The sequence below is a fragment of the Athene cunicularia genome, assembly GCF_003259725.1.
Source record: "Athene cunicularia isolate RWA chromosome 20 unlocalized genomic scaffold, athCun1 chr20_part1, whole genome shotgun sequence".
In the NCBI taxonomy this organism is placed as follows: Eukaryota; Metazoa; Chordata; class Aves; order Strigiformes; family Strigidae; genus Athene; species Athene cunicularia.
The window spans coordinates 6,918,183-6,938,250 of record NW_020799125.1 but is presented as its reverse complement, the minus strand read 5'-3'; the positions used below and the strand labels follow the sequence as shown (position 1 = coordinate 6,938,250).

Sequence of the window (20,068 nt, the reverse complement as noted above, 5' to 3'; positions counted from 1 at the left end):
CCCCCCCCCCCCCCCCAAACAGGAACTATCTAGTGAACATGTCTGCGATTTTGAGAACTGAAATGTTAAACTATGTATAAACATTTCAGAAATTAATGATGCCTGCTATATCCCTTTCTCTGGCCTTGGCATGTGCAGTCTTGCCCAGCTCACATCCATTTCAAACTCAGCTGGAAGGACTGTCCTTCCAACTCCTCACTTCGCTGAAGTCACCCCCAAGCTTCACAACTCTCCAGCTTTCCCTGTGTCCCTCACACTTTCTACTCAGTTATCAACATCTATTCCCAAACATCCCAAATTCAGCCCCAAACACCAGCATCAGCTTCCTAAACGCTCACAACATTGTGTTTTCTGCTCATCAGCCTCTTCCTCCAGGAAGGATATTTCCTCTTAATATCTACATCTCCACCCTACAAATCTCCCTGCCTGCAGAATTCTTAAATAGTCTTAAAAGGAAATATGTTCTTTTTCTCCAGAAATCACTTCTGCGGACCGGTGTTGATTCACTGCTCTTTGAAACTCATCCTTCCCCCAGCTGTTTGTTCACTTCAGCCATTTCTCTTGCATTGCATTAAAATACTATCCATACAGGTAGATATGGCATTTTTAGTTCGTGACTGTACAGTACCTGGCACAAGGACCTCTTCATTGACCTTAGAGATTGAGGCTTCTAGAGTTCAAGGACATAAACAGACTCTTCACTAAATAACATTTTTATAAACAGTGTTTGCTGCAAGAGAAGCAAGAAAGCCAGAATGCCTCTATAGGCCAGGAGACAAGGAAATTTCTCCTTTATTAACATTCAAAATTACAAATCAAACCATTCTAAAATTCTCACATAACCAAAAATGAAAAACAGACATTTATCTACCGCATAGCCAGTGATCTAGCTGAAAGGGAACTTTATGGTCTGAGACATGCTAAATTTGTTTTCAATTATTTCGTCCACATACAAAACCTTGATGAAGCCATACAAAGCAAATAGTACTGGAAGATCAGAGAAAAGGAAGATTAAACTAATGGTATTCATGGCCAAACCTTTTTTTTTTCTTTTTTCTTTTCACCACTCAGCAGGAGGTATCTTTGCATAGCAGGATTAATTCCCCCCTGGAAGGGGACCACATGCAGCATCAATGCAATCCTGGCAACCTTCCTCCAGTATGGCAAATGTAAAGCGACACTCACTCTTCTGAGCTATCATTACTCATCTAGCACATATTTGCAAGGCATACAAAGACAGGGTCTATGCCCCAGAGACCTTACAACCCAAGGGCCCGAATGTGCAGCCTCCACTTGCATGAATAGTTCCATTGAAGTTCACAGGCCTCAAGTAGGGCTTGTGCAAGAAAGAATTACAGAATCCAGCCCAGCCGCAGCTCAGACACCTACCATAGCTCACTCGCACAAGCTCTTTGGGAGATTGTGAGGATGTAAAATAGGGTACGAGGCTTTGTGCAAACATGCCAGTTGGCTCTGGGAGCGAGGTGGAGGAGGAGCGGAGCTGGACTCCCAGCACAAGGGTTGGTATTGGAGGAGCAGTGTTGCCAAGAATGTGATAAATACCATGGCGGCCATGGGGAGATTTAGAAATGTATAGTGTGTATAGAAGATTAAAGGCGACAGAGGTCAAAATGATAGATCTGCTGGGAACAGGCACGAATGTAGGAATCAGACCCTGTTTATCCACGGAGGCCTATGAAGCCCAGGTCCTCTGGGAGCCACACTGAAACTCATCTAAGTATGGTACTTTTTCAAAATCCAAGATTTCCTGGCCTTCAATGAAAACCCATTGTATGACCAAAAGTCATCTTGTCTTCACAAGGGGAGAGGGAGTAGTTTTTAAGTACTGAGCATGTTTATTGTCATGCCTGACAGTAATTCTTTGTGGATCCAGCTACAATGACAAGAGGATCCTTTGGACTGGAACGGTTATTACAGTCACAGCAAAGCAGCTTTCCCTCTGCCCTCTGTCCAGGCAGAACAAAATCCCAGAGTTAGAAGTGGGATACTGGAACGGAGGAAAACAGATAATAAATTACAAAAGATAATTTGCCCCCAGTGAGCACAGTCAGTAGCAGCTGTAACAGAACTGGCTACATACACAGTTTTTAATGCTGGCCATCTTTAAAAGTAATTTTAAGTGGTGTTTTTGCACATGTGTAGAATGAGCTCACAAGGTAAAACTATTCATGGTCTTCTAATAAAATATATGTCTCTGTGTGTGTCTGTATAAATGTATACATACTTAAAGAACAAGGGAATTGATTGCTTGTTCATATGGCAATGTTTGTATCATCTGCAGGAGGGTATAAAACACATAGTAAAAGGCCTTTTGGTCCTTCATAAGACCAGATTTTAAATTGCTTGATCAGTGGAAATAAGTAGCATAATTATTGGGTAATTTATGACAATTTATGATAATATTTTGAGATGACATCACTGTAAAATAAAAATAGCATTATAAAATGCAAATACAAAGAGAAAAATATATGTAAAAGAGTCAAGTATCTCCATTTAAAAGGGTGTTTCCTTGAGTTAATTGATTATGCTTTGAAGGATAATATAGGGGATTATTTACCATAAGCATTTCCATCTACCTTTCACTTGCTAAAAACACACCAGGATGATTTAGGAACAAAAAATGAAGATGGACAGCCCACAGAAATGCTCCAGGAACTTTAAAATCAGAGTTTTACACCCAGCTCTGCCACCAATTTACTCCATAGCTTTGGTCATATCATATAACCCCTCTGTTTACCTGTAACAGGGGAACAGTGGTGCTAACCCCACTTTGCAGGGACAGAAACGAGCTAGTATTTTGTGCTGCATTTTTATATAGAAAAGTTAATTGTGAGCTAGAATGAAAGAACACATTAAAGCTATGTTTCAGATATATGTCTCCCTCAAAACTGAACTATGAGAGACTGCCACTCTCAATAAACACTCACCTCCTCTGTGCTAGGCAGCTGCTTTAGTATTTAACCGTAATGCTGATCTTTTCTTTGGCGAAGCAAAGAAGGAGCAAAAGCGACTCTTAAAGAACTCTACAGAGAAGTGAAGACTTAAAACATTTTTTAAAATAATAACTTTGAAATTCATTTTTCCTCCCTTAGCAACAACCAAGCTGCTCAAAAGTCTCCGTTTTCCAGTCCTACTCTTCTGCTCATCTCACGGGAAGGAGAGGGCAGCTCGCCCAGCAGCTGCCCAAGGGGAGAGCGCAAAGCCCTGCAACGGGAGCTTCAGCGGAGACGAGAACAGAGGACCAGCCCCACACCAAGGTGTTCCTTTACTCTTTTTCACTCTTCTTTCCGCGAAGAAAACAAAATCATCTGGATTTCAGTTTCAAGAAAGTGAGAATCAAGAAAGATTTATGAATACAGAACTCTGGGAGGAAATATTTTTGTGTATTATAAGGTGACCTATTCACAATAAAACTCCCCCAAACTGTATACAGATCAAGCTGGAAAAAACCCAACTCCTTTGAGTCACATTTGCCACAAGGGGAAAGAGAAGCCAGACATGATGTGTACCTTTCCATACTCTATTTTGGGATTTTAAGATCCTATTTCTTTCAGTTGAAAGATTTTTCTTAAACTTTGCTTTTGCATAACTCTTATAATATTAACATAGCCAGACATGGGCTGGTCTGTGACCTGAGGAAATGCAAAGCGCTTTGGCAGATAAACAAATAACATCATTCAGAAAACAAGGAGACTTTTCTTGTTTGGTTTGCTGTTATGATTGGGTTTTTAAACAAAATGGAAATGTGTGGCATGATTAAAATCATCGGCTCACCTTTGCATAAATAGAATTCATTCATTCTGCACTCCATCCATGGATCAATACCAGTCAAATTTGGGAAAAGGGGGTATTTAAGTGCCATTTTCAGGAAAGCACATGTAATTCTGCATGCAAAAAATGAGCAGATGTGCCTTCAGCTGCTGCGTATCAGCAGTCCAGTTACCTACCTGAACACAGTTCCAGTGACGGCCCTGGCAACTGCCACCACTGAGACCACACATCAGGCATATGAAACACTTTTTTTTTTTCCTGCACCATTGCAAAAGTCAGGTCTTCTTACAAATACGCAAGCATTTAAAGCCAGAGTTTAAAATTTACATCTAAATCACTCCCTACCCTTGTGTTCAGATGTACCAAACCCTGCATCCATCCCCTCAGCTGAGATTGCCTCTGGCTGTGGGGATTTAAAAACACCGGTTCACCTTCGCTGTGCTGCATGAATAGCAACTCTCTTTGCTCAAGTGAAGCCTGCAACACTGCTTAGTTATGCTGTCTGGTAACCAAATGACAAATTGACAGCAGAGTCAGAAAGAAAGGTGATCCCTTAAAGATTCTGTAGAATCTATCACCTACAGATACAATATATGCACATACAGGGGGAATTTAGTGAAACCTTCAGAATTTAGATCTTTGAATCTTGGACACATTTACTTGAGATTAAATATTATTATATTTTATATGGAATTACATTAGTAGCAAGAGGAAGAAGGATTCACAGGAGATAAGTAAGATAACTTTTTTATTCTTAAATGGGGAAGCCAGAGCAGAGAGAGATGCAGTGATTTGCTGGGTCCTGCAGGGGACAAGGAGCCAAAGTGCAGTGAGAAACCCAAGGCCCCTGCATCCCCACGCTCTGCCTTACTGCTGGGTTGCCGACCTTGTTCTGCAAATGGCACAAACTTGTGGTAACACTGCTCACTGGCCACAACACCTCAGTTTCCACTAGTACTGCAAGCCTTTGCCTTTTTAATGGATGGGTTTCAGGGCCAAATTTTCTTGGGGATTTCTAGTTTGGGTGTTGCACATCCGAAAGGCTGCATGCAGTGATGGGCTTTGCAAGGCAAAAGATCTTACGGGCACCGTTGAAGTACCCCAGTGAGAATACTGCCCTGTGTGATACAGACACTGGTTGCCTTAGAGAGTAGAAAGGAGTAATTTGTTTCCCATTCATCCCAACAGTTTTGCTCATCAGGAATTTAGGTCTTTCTCCCCTGGGAGGTATAAAGCTGCATCTTTAAAGCTGATTGCACACATCCTCCTGTCTAGACAACACAAGCTACTGCCAGAAGGAAAGTATAAAATTGGGGAATGAATTCACTAGTCTTGGTTATTTTATTTGCTTGAAAGTAATCAGCTCTCTTGCTTGTTTCAGCTCACTGTAACATGAGGCTTAGTCCATTAACCACTGCATATTACTTGCTATCTCCCTGTGGAAGTCACTCCAGCTTCCCCCCGAACGGGGCATGCATGTGTGTGGTCAGCTTTGAGAACAGCGCTGGGGTGATTCAGATAGACCATCCCCGGCCGGTAGTGAAAAGTGGGAAAACAGAGCTCAACAAGCAACATTTAATTAGAAGCAAATACAAAGCCGCGTGAGAAATCGCTTCCTCCTACTGCTTCCCTTTTCCTGCTGTACACAAGAAGATAAGAGCACTGAAAAGCTCGCCAGGGAGAGGCACGCGGTTGCAGCACCGGCTGCCCCAGCCTCACCCAACGCCCACCCTCTTCTAGAAACAGCAAGAGCTTCTGACATCACAAGCTATTCCCCTGCTTAGACTCTTCATCAGCTCCGAGGCTGTTTACATGCCAGCAAGCTTTTTCAGACACTCCAGAGCGGACAAAATGAAGATGTGCTTGTCGGAATAGCTCCAGCTTAGCCCAGTGTTTCTGTCGCACCTATTCAGCTCCCTTCCTGGTGGAAGCAACTTTGCATCGTGGATGTGATGGTTAATTCTCATCATTAATACCCTTTGACTGCAACAATTTCAAGGACTTTTGGGGGGGTCTTTACTCAACAATACTCCTTCGAAGATGGAAAATTTCACTGTATTGTCTTGGGGAGAGTGGCATATCAATAGCTGTCAGTAATTAAGACAAAGACCTCATCCAGACACCGTATCATGTAGCGACTTGCCTGCCTGCTTCAGTTAGAGCTGACATTGAGCAATAAAGTTGCATCTTGTCACATGTTTTTGTTCAATTTAATGTACTTGGGACATAGCAAATGAACGCAAACCAGAAGGAAATCTCTGTCTTGGTTCTTTTTTGCTCCTTACCAGAGCACTCTAAAAAGGACTCCAAAGATAATCCTTTGAACATCTGATTCTGCTAAATGATGGGTTTTATTATACTCAATTCTAAGTGTTTCTTATTTTGGTGACAATTTTGTCAAAATTCCAAGGACTGAATCTCGTTTGCTCTGCTGCTCTTTACAGTAAATGACAACCAGACTTCCAGTGTCTAACTGGGATGTATGATTCCACATGAGGTTAAAATACAGGTCTGGGACAGAGACTGCAGCTCTCAGGAGAAAGCAGTTGACAGTTTTGTTCCTGACACTGACCTTACATTCCAGTGTAAGCAAGTTCTTTCTTCTCTGTGCCTTAGTTTCCCTACCCCTGTGAACTGCTGATCCTGTTTTCAAGATGCTTCGACTATCTTGGCTGAAAGCTTAAAAGAAGAGGCACTACATATCTGACTACTGCACGTGTACAGATAGGGGGATTTGGAGATCAGATTTTCATAGCTGTGTGAAAATACAAACTTTTTCCCACTAAGAAAATCAGCTGTGTAATTAAACAGCTTCCATGTACATTCACGACAAAAGATTTATACTTCCCCCAGCATGACAAAACTCTCTCTGCTACAAATAAATCAGAGGGTGCAAATCTGCTGATTTTGACAGAATCTCACTGGTGGAGTTTCTCAGCATGGGGCTCTGCCACCAGTTACCAAAGTTGTTCCCTTGCCAGCTGTCAGAGGCACTGTGGGAACCAGCCTCAGCCCAGCTGGAGCAGAACGGAGGGTGGCAAGCAGAGCTGCTTTCTTATCCCCTAACCTTGCAGCTTCCTCTGCCACAGTCAGTTCATCCTTCCCGGCAGAAAGGCAAGGCAGCAATGCTTTAGGTGCAGCCCCGGGAGCATGATGCTGTGTAACCAGGATGTGGCACAAAGCTTGAGAGCAACCATGCTGACAAGGGGGAAGATGGGACAGTGGTAACAGCAAGAGCATCTTGGAGTTACTCAGTTCATCCTGAGATGATTGGTTTGACTGCAGTAAACCAAATCCCCAGAGCTGAGCCCTCTGCCAGGGCTTAGTGCTGGGCATCTTGCAAGGCAGCTTTGGGGTCCAGGAACCATACCATGGCCTTTACTCACGCACTGGCTATCTGACTGAATGTCAGCCAGAGTTTGGAAAGGATCTTGACCAAACAGCATTTCTGGGAAAATGAAAAAAGGAAACAAGACAAAAAAAAAAGGAAGAAAAAGAAAAGAAATAAAAGCAAGCCCCAGGAGCCTCTCCCTAATTTCTTTCTCATGCTGAAACCCACAACACAACACAAGGCATGCTCAGAGAGAATAACTCAGGTATGCTGGAAGCATCAGGGTTTCAACAGTTGTTTCAGAATGAAATAGAGACCCTAGAAAATTTTCACTGAGCAGCATCAGACAGGAGGAGTCCGGTCCCTTTTCCCCCAAACAGCCATTAGCCCTGTGAACACAACACTCCCCTCAGACATGGGAGACCCAGGTGCGAGTCCTCGCTTGGCGCGAGGCTCTTCCAATTCAATAGACACTGGTCTTGAGAGAGGAAGGCAGGAACTGGAGGCTTAGCTGGACAGTGAAGGCAGTGAACGGGGAGCTCAGATGTGAGTTTACAGGACACTATCCACCCTGCATGAACACCTCCTGTGGATACTCAAGCGCGCCCTGAATGGGATAAATTATGTTGGTGTTACTGCTGAGCTGGAAGCGTCCACATTCACGGCAAACAGCCATAAATTCAAAATTTGCTTTACAGTGCCCTGACTCCCCCATGTACAGTCCTACAGCGAGAGTGTACATTAAAGAGTAGGCTAAATCTTGCATCTGCCTAATCCAGGCATATTTCTAATCCAAGGCATGACCCAAACCTTCTGCATAGGACAGGCATCACCCTCAAACCATCTGGCATGCTCTCCTTCCCCTCACCCCTGCAAAAATTACTTTCCATCAAAAGCAATGTATTCTGTATTGGGCTCAAAAGTTTCAGTGAGGGCTTTTCATTCCCCTCTAACTCAGAGCAGGCTGGCACGTGGGAAAATCTCACTGTTCCCTCAAGGTACGTGGTTCACTGATAACCTACACCTCTGATGCCCTAAGTGCCGTGGTTCACTGCACGCCCAGTGCTGTGGTTCACTGATGCCCTACACCTCTGCACGCCAGCTGCACCACGGAGCAAATCTGCCTGTCATTCTCTTTGGGGTGAGCTGCACTCACTCAGCCATAACATCTTGGTGACAGCATCCATTTCACACAGGGGGATGCAGACCCAGTTTAAAGACTTTAAGCAACAGAGGACACAATTTATCTCCAGTTAAATTACCCCAGTAGCTAATTATCCTCACTGTTATTCTGCAGCTCTTCTCTTCTTGCATTAGTTAGAGAAAGCACACAGGTCAGCTCTTCCTCTAATCCTGGTTTATTAGATATTATATTTGATATTCACTGTTTTCCAGAATAACATCTAAACAAAAGCAAATTTCAGGTTCCCCCGTGTTTTCCTACACTACTTTTGATTTATCTAGCAATTTAATTTCCTCAGTGGCTTCACTGAGCTTTTAGACAAATAGATCTCAACCTACAGTACACTAGCAATACAGTGTGAGAGATACTGACCTACCCTTACATTTGATGGGATATTAGTTTTGAAGAGAATTTCCCAGATGTACCTAAAATCTGCATTTTCGGCACTGCACATCTATCCCTGCATTAGCACATGTAACAACAGTAAACACAACACAACAGCTCAAAGATCAGGAGGCTCCTACAATCATCACAGTTGTGCAAACAAGCCCCGTAGTCCTGCAGGTAAATCAGGCATGAAACATGCAGTCAGTTTGTCACACACCATTCTTGAGTTGGGGGCAGAAATCCCTGCAAGAGTCAAAAGCTCCTGAGAGCCTGTGTGAGGCTCCTGCTCACTAAAAAAGGGAAGTGAAGGCCACAAGAATGGTACAAAGATAATGCATAGCATGATCCAGCTCCACTGCACAAGTCCAGCACAGCCTGCCCACAGAAGTGCAAACATGTAGGGCTTCATCCCAGACCTCATACATCTCTTATGCTGAACAGGGGCAGTTGGGAAGATGGGCAGAAAAGGACAAATTCAACTCCTCTGATGTGCCCTCAGCAGTAAATCTTCCTGGGCAGGCTGGTTTGGGTTTCAGCAGGACCACGTCTCCAGCCCAACGGTACCTGTGAGTGTGAATCACGGTACCAAGCTGTGATTTGGTTTTGTGTTTCCATCACAGGTTCTGTTTTCACTAATACTTAAAGGAATTAGTTGAAAGTTGGAAGTCACATACAGTTAAAAGTCAGGGCCCCATGGGAAGCCTAGACTAGAAAACAATTTCTCCTTTGACTTAGAAACCACAAGAAAACACATACAGCAAAACTCAGATATAAAAGGAAAAGTGAAACATACGTTTGTTGTTGTAAAGTAACTCCTGTGTGTTCCATTAACAACTACCATTGCAGCTTCTTTTGAATTAAAAAAAAAAAAAAAAGGCAGTGAAAGTCACCACAATTTTAAAAGTTAAAACCCAGGAGAAAGTTGGGTCAGCTGTACTGAACAGGAGCCCCTCTCCATACAGCTTTCCTGCTTTAAAGAGAAGCAAGGAGGAGACTAGCACACACTAGCACATGATGGGTTGAGGGTGCCCACTGCCCTCCCCTTGAGCACTGAGGTTTTGTAGACCTGATCTATGTTTGGATGTTGTACCAAGTTAAGTAGTTGGGTAATGTATTTAATTTTTACCATTAAAGTTAAGCCAGTAAAGGAGATGTAATTATGGCAGTAGGATGATAGCTGATAACAGAATTACCTCCTCCCCACTGCTGCTGAAATTAAGCCCATGGGGGTACATCCTTTTCCATGTTCACTGCTGCCAGTGGAAGGCTGAGCTGTGCCCAGTTTGCCCATTACTGCCATGCTGGAGGTTACTGCTCCTGAACCTCTATTAAAGGAACAGTCAACAGCTTTTGATGCCACATGTGCCAAGAACAGAAGAGACCGAAGACCTCACTGATGTCCAAGACATCTGCATTAGTAAGGCTTTTGTTAAATAAATACAACTCCCAGGTGATTTCAGGATAGCAGCTGCAGGCAGGGACTGAATTCTCAGTCCACTTGTGATCTTTCCCCCTCTTTCTGCTTGTGGGAGATATGGAAGGAGTCAGCCCTGATGCTCTGACTTGAAGGAAATATTCCCTCCTCACTCCCAGCCCTGCTACTCAGTTTAACCCACCACATTTGACCGAAGACCACCGAACCCAGCAGCAGCCAAGGTAGGTCTCAAGGACTGTTTACAGCAAGGTAAGTCCAAAACACATAGGTGCTTGGGGAAAAAAAAAAAATTAGAAATAGTACGAAAACAAAAAAAGAAGTAAAAAATCATATTATTTACTTTTTAACCCCAAGACTTATCTGAGTTCACGTAAACAGATCTTTAACAAAACAATATACCTCAGCTTCTCTACATTCCATGGCAGATGCACATCTGAAATCGGTGCCCTGGGTCACCACTCTCAATTATGTGAGGTGACTGCAGCAGTAAATCACACATTTATCTCACAGTGATCATCTCCAAGGACCCCAGAGGACTTCAGAATGTGGGAAGATTATGATGTGAAATGGATTGGTCTCATTTATACCCCATGGCTGCAACACATGTAAAGGCAACCACTTCTAAAAGAAACAAGTAGAGATCAGCTATCCATACAGTTGGTCAATCATTTGCATAAATCCACTGCTCATCTTCCCTAAAAGCATCTTCTTTCCCTTCTAGTTCCTTTGAGGGAAGGACAATTGTGCTTAGAACTCCCTGAAATATCACACAATTGTGTGAATTATCGTTTCCTTCTTGAAAAAAAATCTGTCTTCATGCAAAGCAGTAGGACAAAACCAGAACCACTAAGTTTAATGAATATCTTCAAAATAATAGTTTTAAGGGACTATAGACTCTGCTTGACCATGGGGTGAAGCTAATCCAGACCCAAACTTTGCTACTGAAAAGTTCTTTCCTTCTTATCACTGTCTTAAACAGTTCACAACCAGGAGAGCCTTTGCTGAAGAACTGAAAATCTGATTCTCCCTGAAACAGAGGGGTTCTTATCACCACATTTTCCTGTATGCCAGCATCCAGTGCTACTCAACTGCTACCACATGCCCTGTTTCCCCTGGACAACAGGATAGTGAGCAGTGCCAACAACCTAAAAATTTTACTTTCTTTAATAGGTTGGAGCTCCTAGAAGGATTATTGAAAACAATGCTGGGAGAGATCTCAAGGAAACATCTAGTTCATCTCTCCTGTCTCAAGCAGAATTCAAATAGATCCATGTCCTCGCTAGCAGATATTTCTCTAAAAGCATGCAAATATGGGCATTTTACCCCTCTGGGCAGGGTGTGCTGCCGCAGGGTGAACTTGGACAGAGCTGTGTTTGGGTTGTCCACCTCTATCCTAGTCACATCCATAAGCTCTTTACATAGGAGCAGTCACTGCCCTTCCTAATGGACAGTGTCTTCCAGAGCCTTAACTGAAGCAGCTGGACACAAATAAGCAGCTGTCCCCCAACTTTGGTGCAAAAGGGTTGGAAACCAATCATGCCTACCCCTCCTCTGCAGTCTCAGTGACCAGGTGCGCCTGCAAGATGGTAGGTGCACGCAAACTTCACCTTTGACCTTGCTACGCAGGATTTCCTTGCTTTTCTCAGTGACTTAACATCTAGAGGACACTCACAATGGCATTCAACTTAACATCCCTAAAATAGAAGCCCCAGTTTCTCTGCAGCTAACAGCAAGCTGTAGTTTCCTCCCAAAAGTGACTCAGAACACCTAAACTGGGAGCCTACCCTTCTCCATGTGACTCCAGATGGTCTCTGAAGTTAGATGGTGTGAACACTATGTGGCATGCAGGGCTTCTCTCTTCCTCCCCTAGACAAATGAAGCACATGCCCTCTTCCATGTGGCCCATCTAGCCAGAGGTTTTGATTAACCAGACTGTCCTACCATACTTGGAGCACACAGCTAGTGCACAGTCTTGTGCACAAACTCTCAGGGCTAGACATGTGAAGAAGAGGAAGCAGCATCAGAAAGATAAACCACAAGATAAGGCCTAGAGGATATGAGATCTGATGGTCTGTAGCTTCAGAGCACCCAAAACAAGAAACTTGCATGCAAAACGCCGTTTTCAAAAAATAAGTATTCCACCATGCTGCAAAAACTAGCCAACATCTCTTCCTCCAGAAGATAATTAGCCACATGGAAGGTTAATTTAATAGGATTTTTTTTTCTAAATCATTAAAAAAAAGAGGATTTTTTTTTCTAAATAATTAAAAAAAAAAGTTATATTTTAGAAAAGGTAATCAAAACAGTGGAAAAGCAGTATATCAAAAGTGGTTGTAAAATGTATGGCATGTGAATGGGACATTCAGCCTTAGTATAAATGCCACCACTTTGTTGGGCTTCTCCTACCCAGGGCAAGCTTGGCTTCTCAATATTTAAGTCCAAATGTCTAAGAGACAGCACTGGATTCAAGAAAGTTGCTATGGACAAGTTCTAGTGCTCCAGAAAATTCCCAAGGGTAGTGTGTTCACATCTGTCATTTGTGAAGTGCTGTGGTCTGCAGCCAGCAGGAGAACGCCAGCCCTGTCACCCCCGGGTCAACACTGCCATTCCTGCTCCGGGGCTGAACACAGAGAGAACCTGTTGAAAACAATTTAATCTAATTTCCTTGCAACCAGTTGCCTTTAACTCATACAATCTTTCCTCAACATGGTGCCTTCCTTTTAAAAATCTCTCCTGTTTTATTTTCTGTGTTTCTATACCATTTGCATCTGACAAGAACACAAAATTCACTGAGGGGAAAGAAGAAAAACAGAAAGAAACCTTGAAGCCAAATAACTTATGACATGAAAGCTTTGGATTTTACTAGCCTTCCTGAGTTTCAGATGTCATAAACCATACAGGTGCAACTATCTCATTGCTCAGCACTCATATGAACCTTGTTATGTTAAAGTGAACACAAATCCAACAAATACTTCCAGGTTTATAATAAACCTTCATAAAGAAACTGTCCACGTTTTCGCCATATGCAGCCACAGCTGTTCAGAGGCCAATCTGCTCAGGAAGCTAACACGGATCTTTGAATTTATAGTTTAAGATCCTTAAACTTGATGGCAAATTATGATAAAACTAGGAATATCAGTTCCTGTCTCCAGCAGAAAATATAAATCCCTCTTTGATTGATATTGATTACAGAAAGGAAACAAAGCACTTATATTTCCCCATGTCACGAGAAACTCCTTCACTGCAATAAACATCCAGTTGATAGGAATATCTTGGGAAGGTAAATGATACTGTATTTGTAAGCAAACTGAGAAAAGAGCAAGTGCTGATTGGCCACACATCCATGTAGGTTCAAACATACCGCAGCAGGCTATAAGTTTGTCAGATTTATAAACTAAAAAGATTGCATATATTAAGGTATGTCAAATGTGATTGCTATTTATTATTACCCTGCACCCTTTACTCAAATATCCAGTCCATACATGTAAGTCCAGCTCGACTGAAGTAAACAAATTCATTGATTTAACAATTTATGCTTGATTTTAAAAGGGGGTGAGCCTGCAGGGGAATATCTAACATATGTTTGAAGTTAAGCACAAATCAACCCAGTGAAATTAGTGGTATTGATCACATGCTTAAAATTAAGCATAAAGTTCAACATTTCCCTGGTTCAGGTTTGCCATAGGAAATCCCGAGACAGGAACATCAGTAGGATGCACCCCAACTTTGCTTAGTGAAAGCTGTAGCTGTGGCTGATCTGTACAGTTGCCATACATCATTACCAGCAATATCGTGCTGACACATTGCAACCCTGACCAAAAGCCTGGCTTTCCTTCCTGAATGGCACTGGCTGAGATGAGGAGGAAATGACTGAAAAGACTGATGTGGCCCCAAATGGCTACAGTGCAGCTACTCAGCCATTATTTTACATTACCCTTTCAAAGGCGAAGGAAAAGCCCTTCATCCTCCTTAACAGAATAGGGTTCAGCTCATCCACCTCTTAGGTCTGAAAAGGGCCAAATTTTGTTACCTCCATCACTGTCAGCTTGGATTTTGTTCACTGGTTTCAGCACAGTGACCTCCCTTCTCACAAGCATACCTAGGACCAGAACTGGACTCTTTAGGGCAATGTAAAATGATACCTCAAAAGAGATAGAAAATTTTGTTTATGTAGTAACATCAGTGCAAATCACAAGGCAGCTCCTGCCTAAACTCAGCATTACAAAGCCGATAAGCCTGTCCTCTCTATATTTACAGCTTTAGAGAGTCCAAACTTTTACCTGAAATCATCCCCACTGCTATGTAATTATCTTGGCCTTCTGTCTCCTTATCACATGGCTACTACAGCTAGTAGAGGTTTCCCCTTGGTGGTGTATATCCAGGGCAAACAAAAGGCAGTGTTACCACAGATGACAAGCAGAACTGCATGCAAGGTAGCACGTGGTGTCACCAAGTTACATATAAACCAGGCACTAGATTGAAATGGATGTATTGAGTGCTTGAATTACACACAGGTGAAATTCTCTGAGCTAAATTTAAATGGGCTTAAAATTAAAAGTTCTACCATATAACCAAAGGACAGAAAAAAAAAAAAAAAGCAAAAACAAAAACAAACCCAAACAAACAGTAAAATTGCTACGGAAAAAGCAAATGCATAAAAGACATTTCTAGCAAAGGACAGCTGTTGACTTGGGGGAAACTCCAGATCAACAGCCATACCTTCCTAATCCACCTCCCATCAAGGTTCATGATGGTTGCTTTGCCTTTCTTTAAGCTTCAAGAGAATGTGTATGAGTCTCGTACAGTCTGGCTGGATGGACCGGAGAGCAGCAGAGGTTAGATACAGCCAGAAACACGGGTAGCAGCTCTGCCGATGGACTTGTTCTGTGGGAACCTGGGGGAGCACGGCTTCAAAACCCTCATTCCCTCCCAGCAGGAGGTCATGGTACTGTAGATCCAACACGATCTGTTAGCTATTTTAAATATGAATTTGGAAGGTCACTGAACTACACTGAGTTTGAAAGCCAGGTTTAATATTTTTACTTTCTAAACCTCACAAAAAGCCTTAATTTACAGAGAAGAGCCTGTTGTCAAGATAAAATGGGCTCAGCTGGAATTCAGGACAGAGTTGGGTCACAGGAGGTTTATTTAACATATAGCTGAGAAAAGGTGGCAAATATTTTTTCTTGTTTCTGAGCTTTCACAAGTTAATCCAAACCAACTTTCCAGACATGTAGGACTTCACCACAGCTCAAGTTCAAACACTTATGCACATCTACAAGCACACCCAGGTTCACGTGGTCCTCCTCTTTCAGGGTCAGACCCCAGCAAGACTTTCAGAAATGAACTCACCCCCTACTTTTCCTCTGTGGAGTTATTTCCAGTCCCTTACCTGGACAACGGGGTGGCCTCCAGTCGGCGCCTTGACGGCCCCTCGGCTTCCCTCTGTCTCGTAGTGTGCCCGGTGGTGGGGCTTCGGCTGTACCTCGATCCGCAGCTCGTAGGAGCCAGACTGGCTGGAGAGTGGCCACTCGAGGGGCGGGAGAGACTGGACGGGCAAACTGAGCAGAGAGAGACCACACCAGCTGAAACTCTTTAACACTTTATTTCTCAAAGCCCTGATCCCTTCTTCTTCCAAGTGCCCCAATGAGGCTGCTCTCGCTGAAATATTTAGGGAGTTGCTATTAATTTCAAGGAGAACATGCTGTCTTGCTCACGATTGATTACAAACTCTGCTGAAATTCAGGATGAACACAACAATTTCTATGGGCTCATCTCCTTGCAGGAGAGAATAGAATAGGATATTTCTATTTCTTAAATAGAAACATCTGTAGCAGTTACATTTTTTTCAAAGATTCCCCTCTCTTTTCTAGCTTTTGCTGTCCATCTTAAACTTTAATCACAAAGTATACATTGTGAAATATTAATTCCATTTACTATTACTTACCAGTTGTGTAAATTAATAATCTTTTAATATTTACGGAAATCATAAACAACACAAATGAAATGCTAAATATTCTTACCTGATACTAGTTTTCCTGTTATCAAAATACACAAGGGCTTACAACATGAAATTAATACATTGAAATGTACAACTAGAGCTTGCACTGGATTTTAAACAACTCTTATTTTGTTAGTACAAACTGCTGCCAGGACCAATCTAACAAGCCAAGGAAAGTCACAGCCCGCATTCTTTCACCCACAATTTGCGTTTAGCAGGTTGGGAGCAGCACAAGATAACGTCAGCATGGGAACAACCTTGCTGCTGAGCGGGATGGCAGGGCTGACGGGGTGCCAGTAGTGACTGCAAGTGGAGTCACAGATTTGGCAGCCTCCATCCTGGCAGACAGGCACTGCTCAGGGTCCAGACCTGCACGCTGCCAGTGCCAGGCAATGAAGAGAGTTGATGAGGGTAGTGCCAATGACCAAAATTTGGGTTAAATGACAACAAATTAACAAGCAACAGTAAATCACTTGGGGTTGACCAAATGCCCAGTCTGACTTGGAGCTGTATGCTTTATTTTTAATCAGGAAATACTGAAAGTATTTTCATCCCTGATGGAAACTTGTAAGCGACATATTCGCTGAATTTAGAAAAGCGATCAAACCATTTTCTTTAAAAGCTGCAGAATGGAATGAGTGTTTAGCCTTTGTCAAAGGCTGTCTGCAATCTGCTTTTTAGACAAATAATTTGGAAATTTGGATTTATCATATGCTGTATCATCAAAGAACTACTTCACTTTGACGATGTTCCTTCCAAACACAGATTTTTTCATCTCTTGGAATCATAATGGATTTGGTTCCCATTAACCAGTGCTGTCTCTGAGCACTTAGTTCTGGTCTGAAGCAGGATCTGCCCAGGGAAACGCTCCCTAGGAATCATCATGCATGACATCCCACCATGAGAAAACACAGAAAACATGTGACCACAAGAACCATTACATACCTGCAGATAGGTATTGCAGGTACCAGTTGCTTTGTCCAGGATGGAGGTACCAACAAAATTGATTCTGGGGCTGAGTTTCTCCTGTCCTCCTGCTCGCAAGGCCCATGGAAGTCAACAGTCTGAAAGACGTGACATGGAATGCTGTTTTTGTGAGAAGGCATTGATGAAGGATCAGGGCTGGTTTTCCAAATTTTCGTGGGAACACCACAGGAAGGATCCGTAGGAAGGCTGTTCATAGCATCCATGGAAAGAGAAGCGCTGGGCAACTGCGTGTAAGTAACTGAAGAGTTGTCTTCTCTCAAGGGGATGCGAGGAGAGGATTGTGGAGAGGGGGTCCTTGACTGCCGTGGAGAAGTGGAAGGCAGCTGAGTGCTGTAGAGCTCAGTGCAAGAGTACCTCCGTTTTGCACCTGGTGATGAAGACCTTGAGTTGGGACAGGGTGATGGTGAATGTCGTCCCAAGCAGGTTTCCTCCGTGATGCTTGTTCGTGGTGACATTATTGGAGAGGTTCTAGGAGAATAATGAGTATGGATGTTTTGAAACTGTGGACAAAGGTCATCACTAGGACCATTATTTGGTGAAACACATGGTGATGTGCAAGGAGATACATTTGTCTCTGAAATGAAACTTGCAGAGGAGCCGCTACTAGCTGGGCTCAAACACAGTGGTTCTCTGTAGCCCTCAAAGCCAGGGACAGGCAGGGTAACCCTTGGGCTAGTGGTAGCTGAGTTTGACTGATGTTCTACCAAAAGAACATCTGTGTCTCTGCTGCGGAAGGGACCCCCTGAATGAATCAGTTCATGATATGGAGTAATTTCAATCCTAGGGCTCGGAGCAGAGGCCCCTGCAGCGTTGGCAGGGTGTGTAGGTGTTGTCCCTATGCTATCTGGCTGTCCATATCTGCCCATGGGATCTGCAGAAAGGCTAGAAAAAGGCAGGGGGCATGGCTTGAGGCCACAGTCCAAGACATCATGAGCGTATGTAACTCCAGAGGGTGGGCTGTTGGTTTTATGTGGAGTCGGTTCTTCTGGAAAAAGAAGGGTCTCTTTAAGACTATAAATATTATTACAGAAGCTGAGCAATCATGGATTAAAAAAAAGGCATATTTATAAACTGGTTGTGATCTGATATTAGGTAAATATTTGTTTCATTCTTTTTAACTGCAATTAATGCTTGTGAAAAGTACTGGATTAACAGCCAGGGAAGCTCAAGTGCTCAGAGCAGATGCAGCATGGGCAGAAGCACTGCAAACACCTCCACACTGCCCAGCCGGGCTCCCTCCACCTGAGCCCTGAGCTAGAGGGATCACCTGGAAGGGTCAGCAACACATCGGCCTCTCTGCCCATTTCAATATTGGCCTTCCTACTCTTTATGACAAATACACCCCTCCACGCCAATTGGAGTGTTATGACTTTGGTCAACTTTGGTCAACTAGGAGCTGAACTGAGACCATCACGTCACAAAACCACTTCCAAATAGGTCTATGTAAAACCAAAAGGTTGAGGAACAGCTTTCAGTGAAGGGAGAAAAACCTTTCTTACACAGAAAAATCCAGCCAGAAAAGGCTTTAAGAAACCAAAACTGAGCTCAAGTTCTTAAATTAAAGTCAGTTCTGTGTGATGATTTGTTTGGCTCCATATCATGTCAACAAGTTTTGGTGACAGGTTTCACATGAGAAAGCACCAGATGATCAGAAAACACATTCACAAACTTTTGTTAGAAAAGAGAGAGGGAGAAAGCATCCAGCCCCACGGCTGCAGGCATTCACTTTCCAAATTCAGCTCAAGGAACGTTTTGGCCAGAGAGGGAAATTTTCAGTGCAACCCCCTCTACTGGTGCAAAAAAATCCTCAATTTTCTGAGATTCTCTGTCTTACAAACTAGCCCCAGGTTGCAAAGTACAGGGATGCTTCTAGGAAACACAGAATTCCCACTATCACTGAGCCCAGTTCTACCTCATCTCAGCAGCCCATCGGGTGCTTGATGCCAGCAGCATCCGAGAGAGCAGAGTCAGGACAGGTATCCCCGGCACAGACCCCCTGATGTACATTAGCTCCTGTAGCTTCCCCAGCCTCAGGACTGAATAATATTTGTCATACAAAAGCATGCAAAATACTATCAGGATTTTTATGTTTTTAAAGATCTTGATATATACAGCAGGAAATATCCAAAACAACTCCACAGTTTGAGATTAACTCACGCTATCTGCTCACCCCTGGGCACAGATCAGTATGTGTCACAGGCGAAGAGGGTTTCATTTAAATATTTAAATAACTGTTCCAGGATTTTCTCTAACTCCTACACTACATGAGGCAGAATTTCCCATAAGCAAATAATATTGTACATAAAGCCAGGTATGAACTGACTGTGCTTTCTACAAAAGTAGCAAAAGTTCGTAGCGAAACTTTTACACACAGATTGTGATTTAATCTCAGCGGGTTTCTCTTCATTCTGTTTTAAACGCTTCTTAGTGTGAAGGCAAAGTCCTCCACTGATTTCTGACTACTGCTTTTGGTGTTCAATGTTTTGAGCAACCTGGACAAAACTCCACTAAAAGAAAAGGTGTAGCAGGAACTGCTGAGCCTTTGTGTTCGGTGGGAGACCCTGACAGCCAACCAAACAAACCAACACACAGAATGTCTACGTGACGGGATGGGAGACAACTGGGAGAGTCCAGCTTGCACATTTCTTAAGGTTCCCTCTGGCTTTTAATCTCAGCACACAGCTGTTTTGGGGATGGGGAAAACAGCAATGAGTAACTGAATTTTGAGCCAAACACATTTTTAGCATCATTGATCTTGGATATCAGAGCTTTGGCATTCCCAGGAATAGTGTGTCATTCACATCACTCAAACTCTGATGCATCAAGCCTAGATATTGATGCTGCAATTCACTTTGAATAAAGCTCATCACTCTTTTGGACTCAATAGAGCAACACACCCCTCCACAGTCACACAAAACATCACTCCCACCACTTTCAGAAGAATCACTCTGA

General features: G+C 43.1%; 1 protein-coding gene across 1 annotated transcript in view; it reads right to left on the bottom strand.

The window, feature by feature from the left end:
* The window catches only part of NFATC2 (nuclear factor of activated T cells 2), a 78,678-nt gene extending 61,092 nt beyond the window's left edge, over positions 1-17,586 (bottom strand). Inside the window, exons 1-2 of the mRNA XM_026862217.1 lie at positions 17,075-17,586; positions 15,521-15,689 (exon numbers count right to left, since the gene is read on the bottom strand). Coding sequence (XP_026718018.1) covers positions 15,521-15,689; positions 17,075-17,571 — 666 coding nt within the window. The 5' untranslated portion in view covers positions 17,572-17,586. The remainder of the gene's footprint in view (positions 1-15,520; positions 15,690-17,074) is intronic.
* Between the last annotated feature and the right edge of the window lie 2,482 nt (positions 17,587-20,068).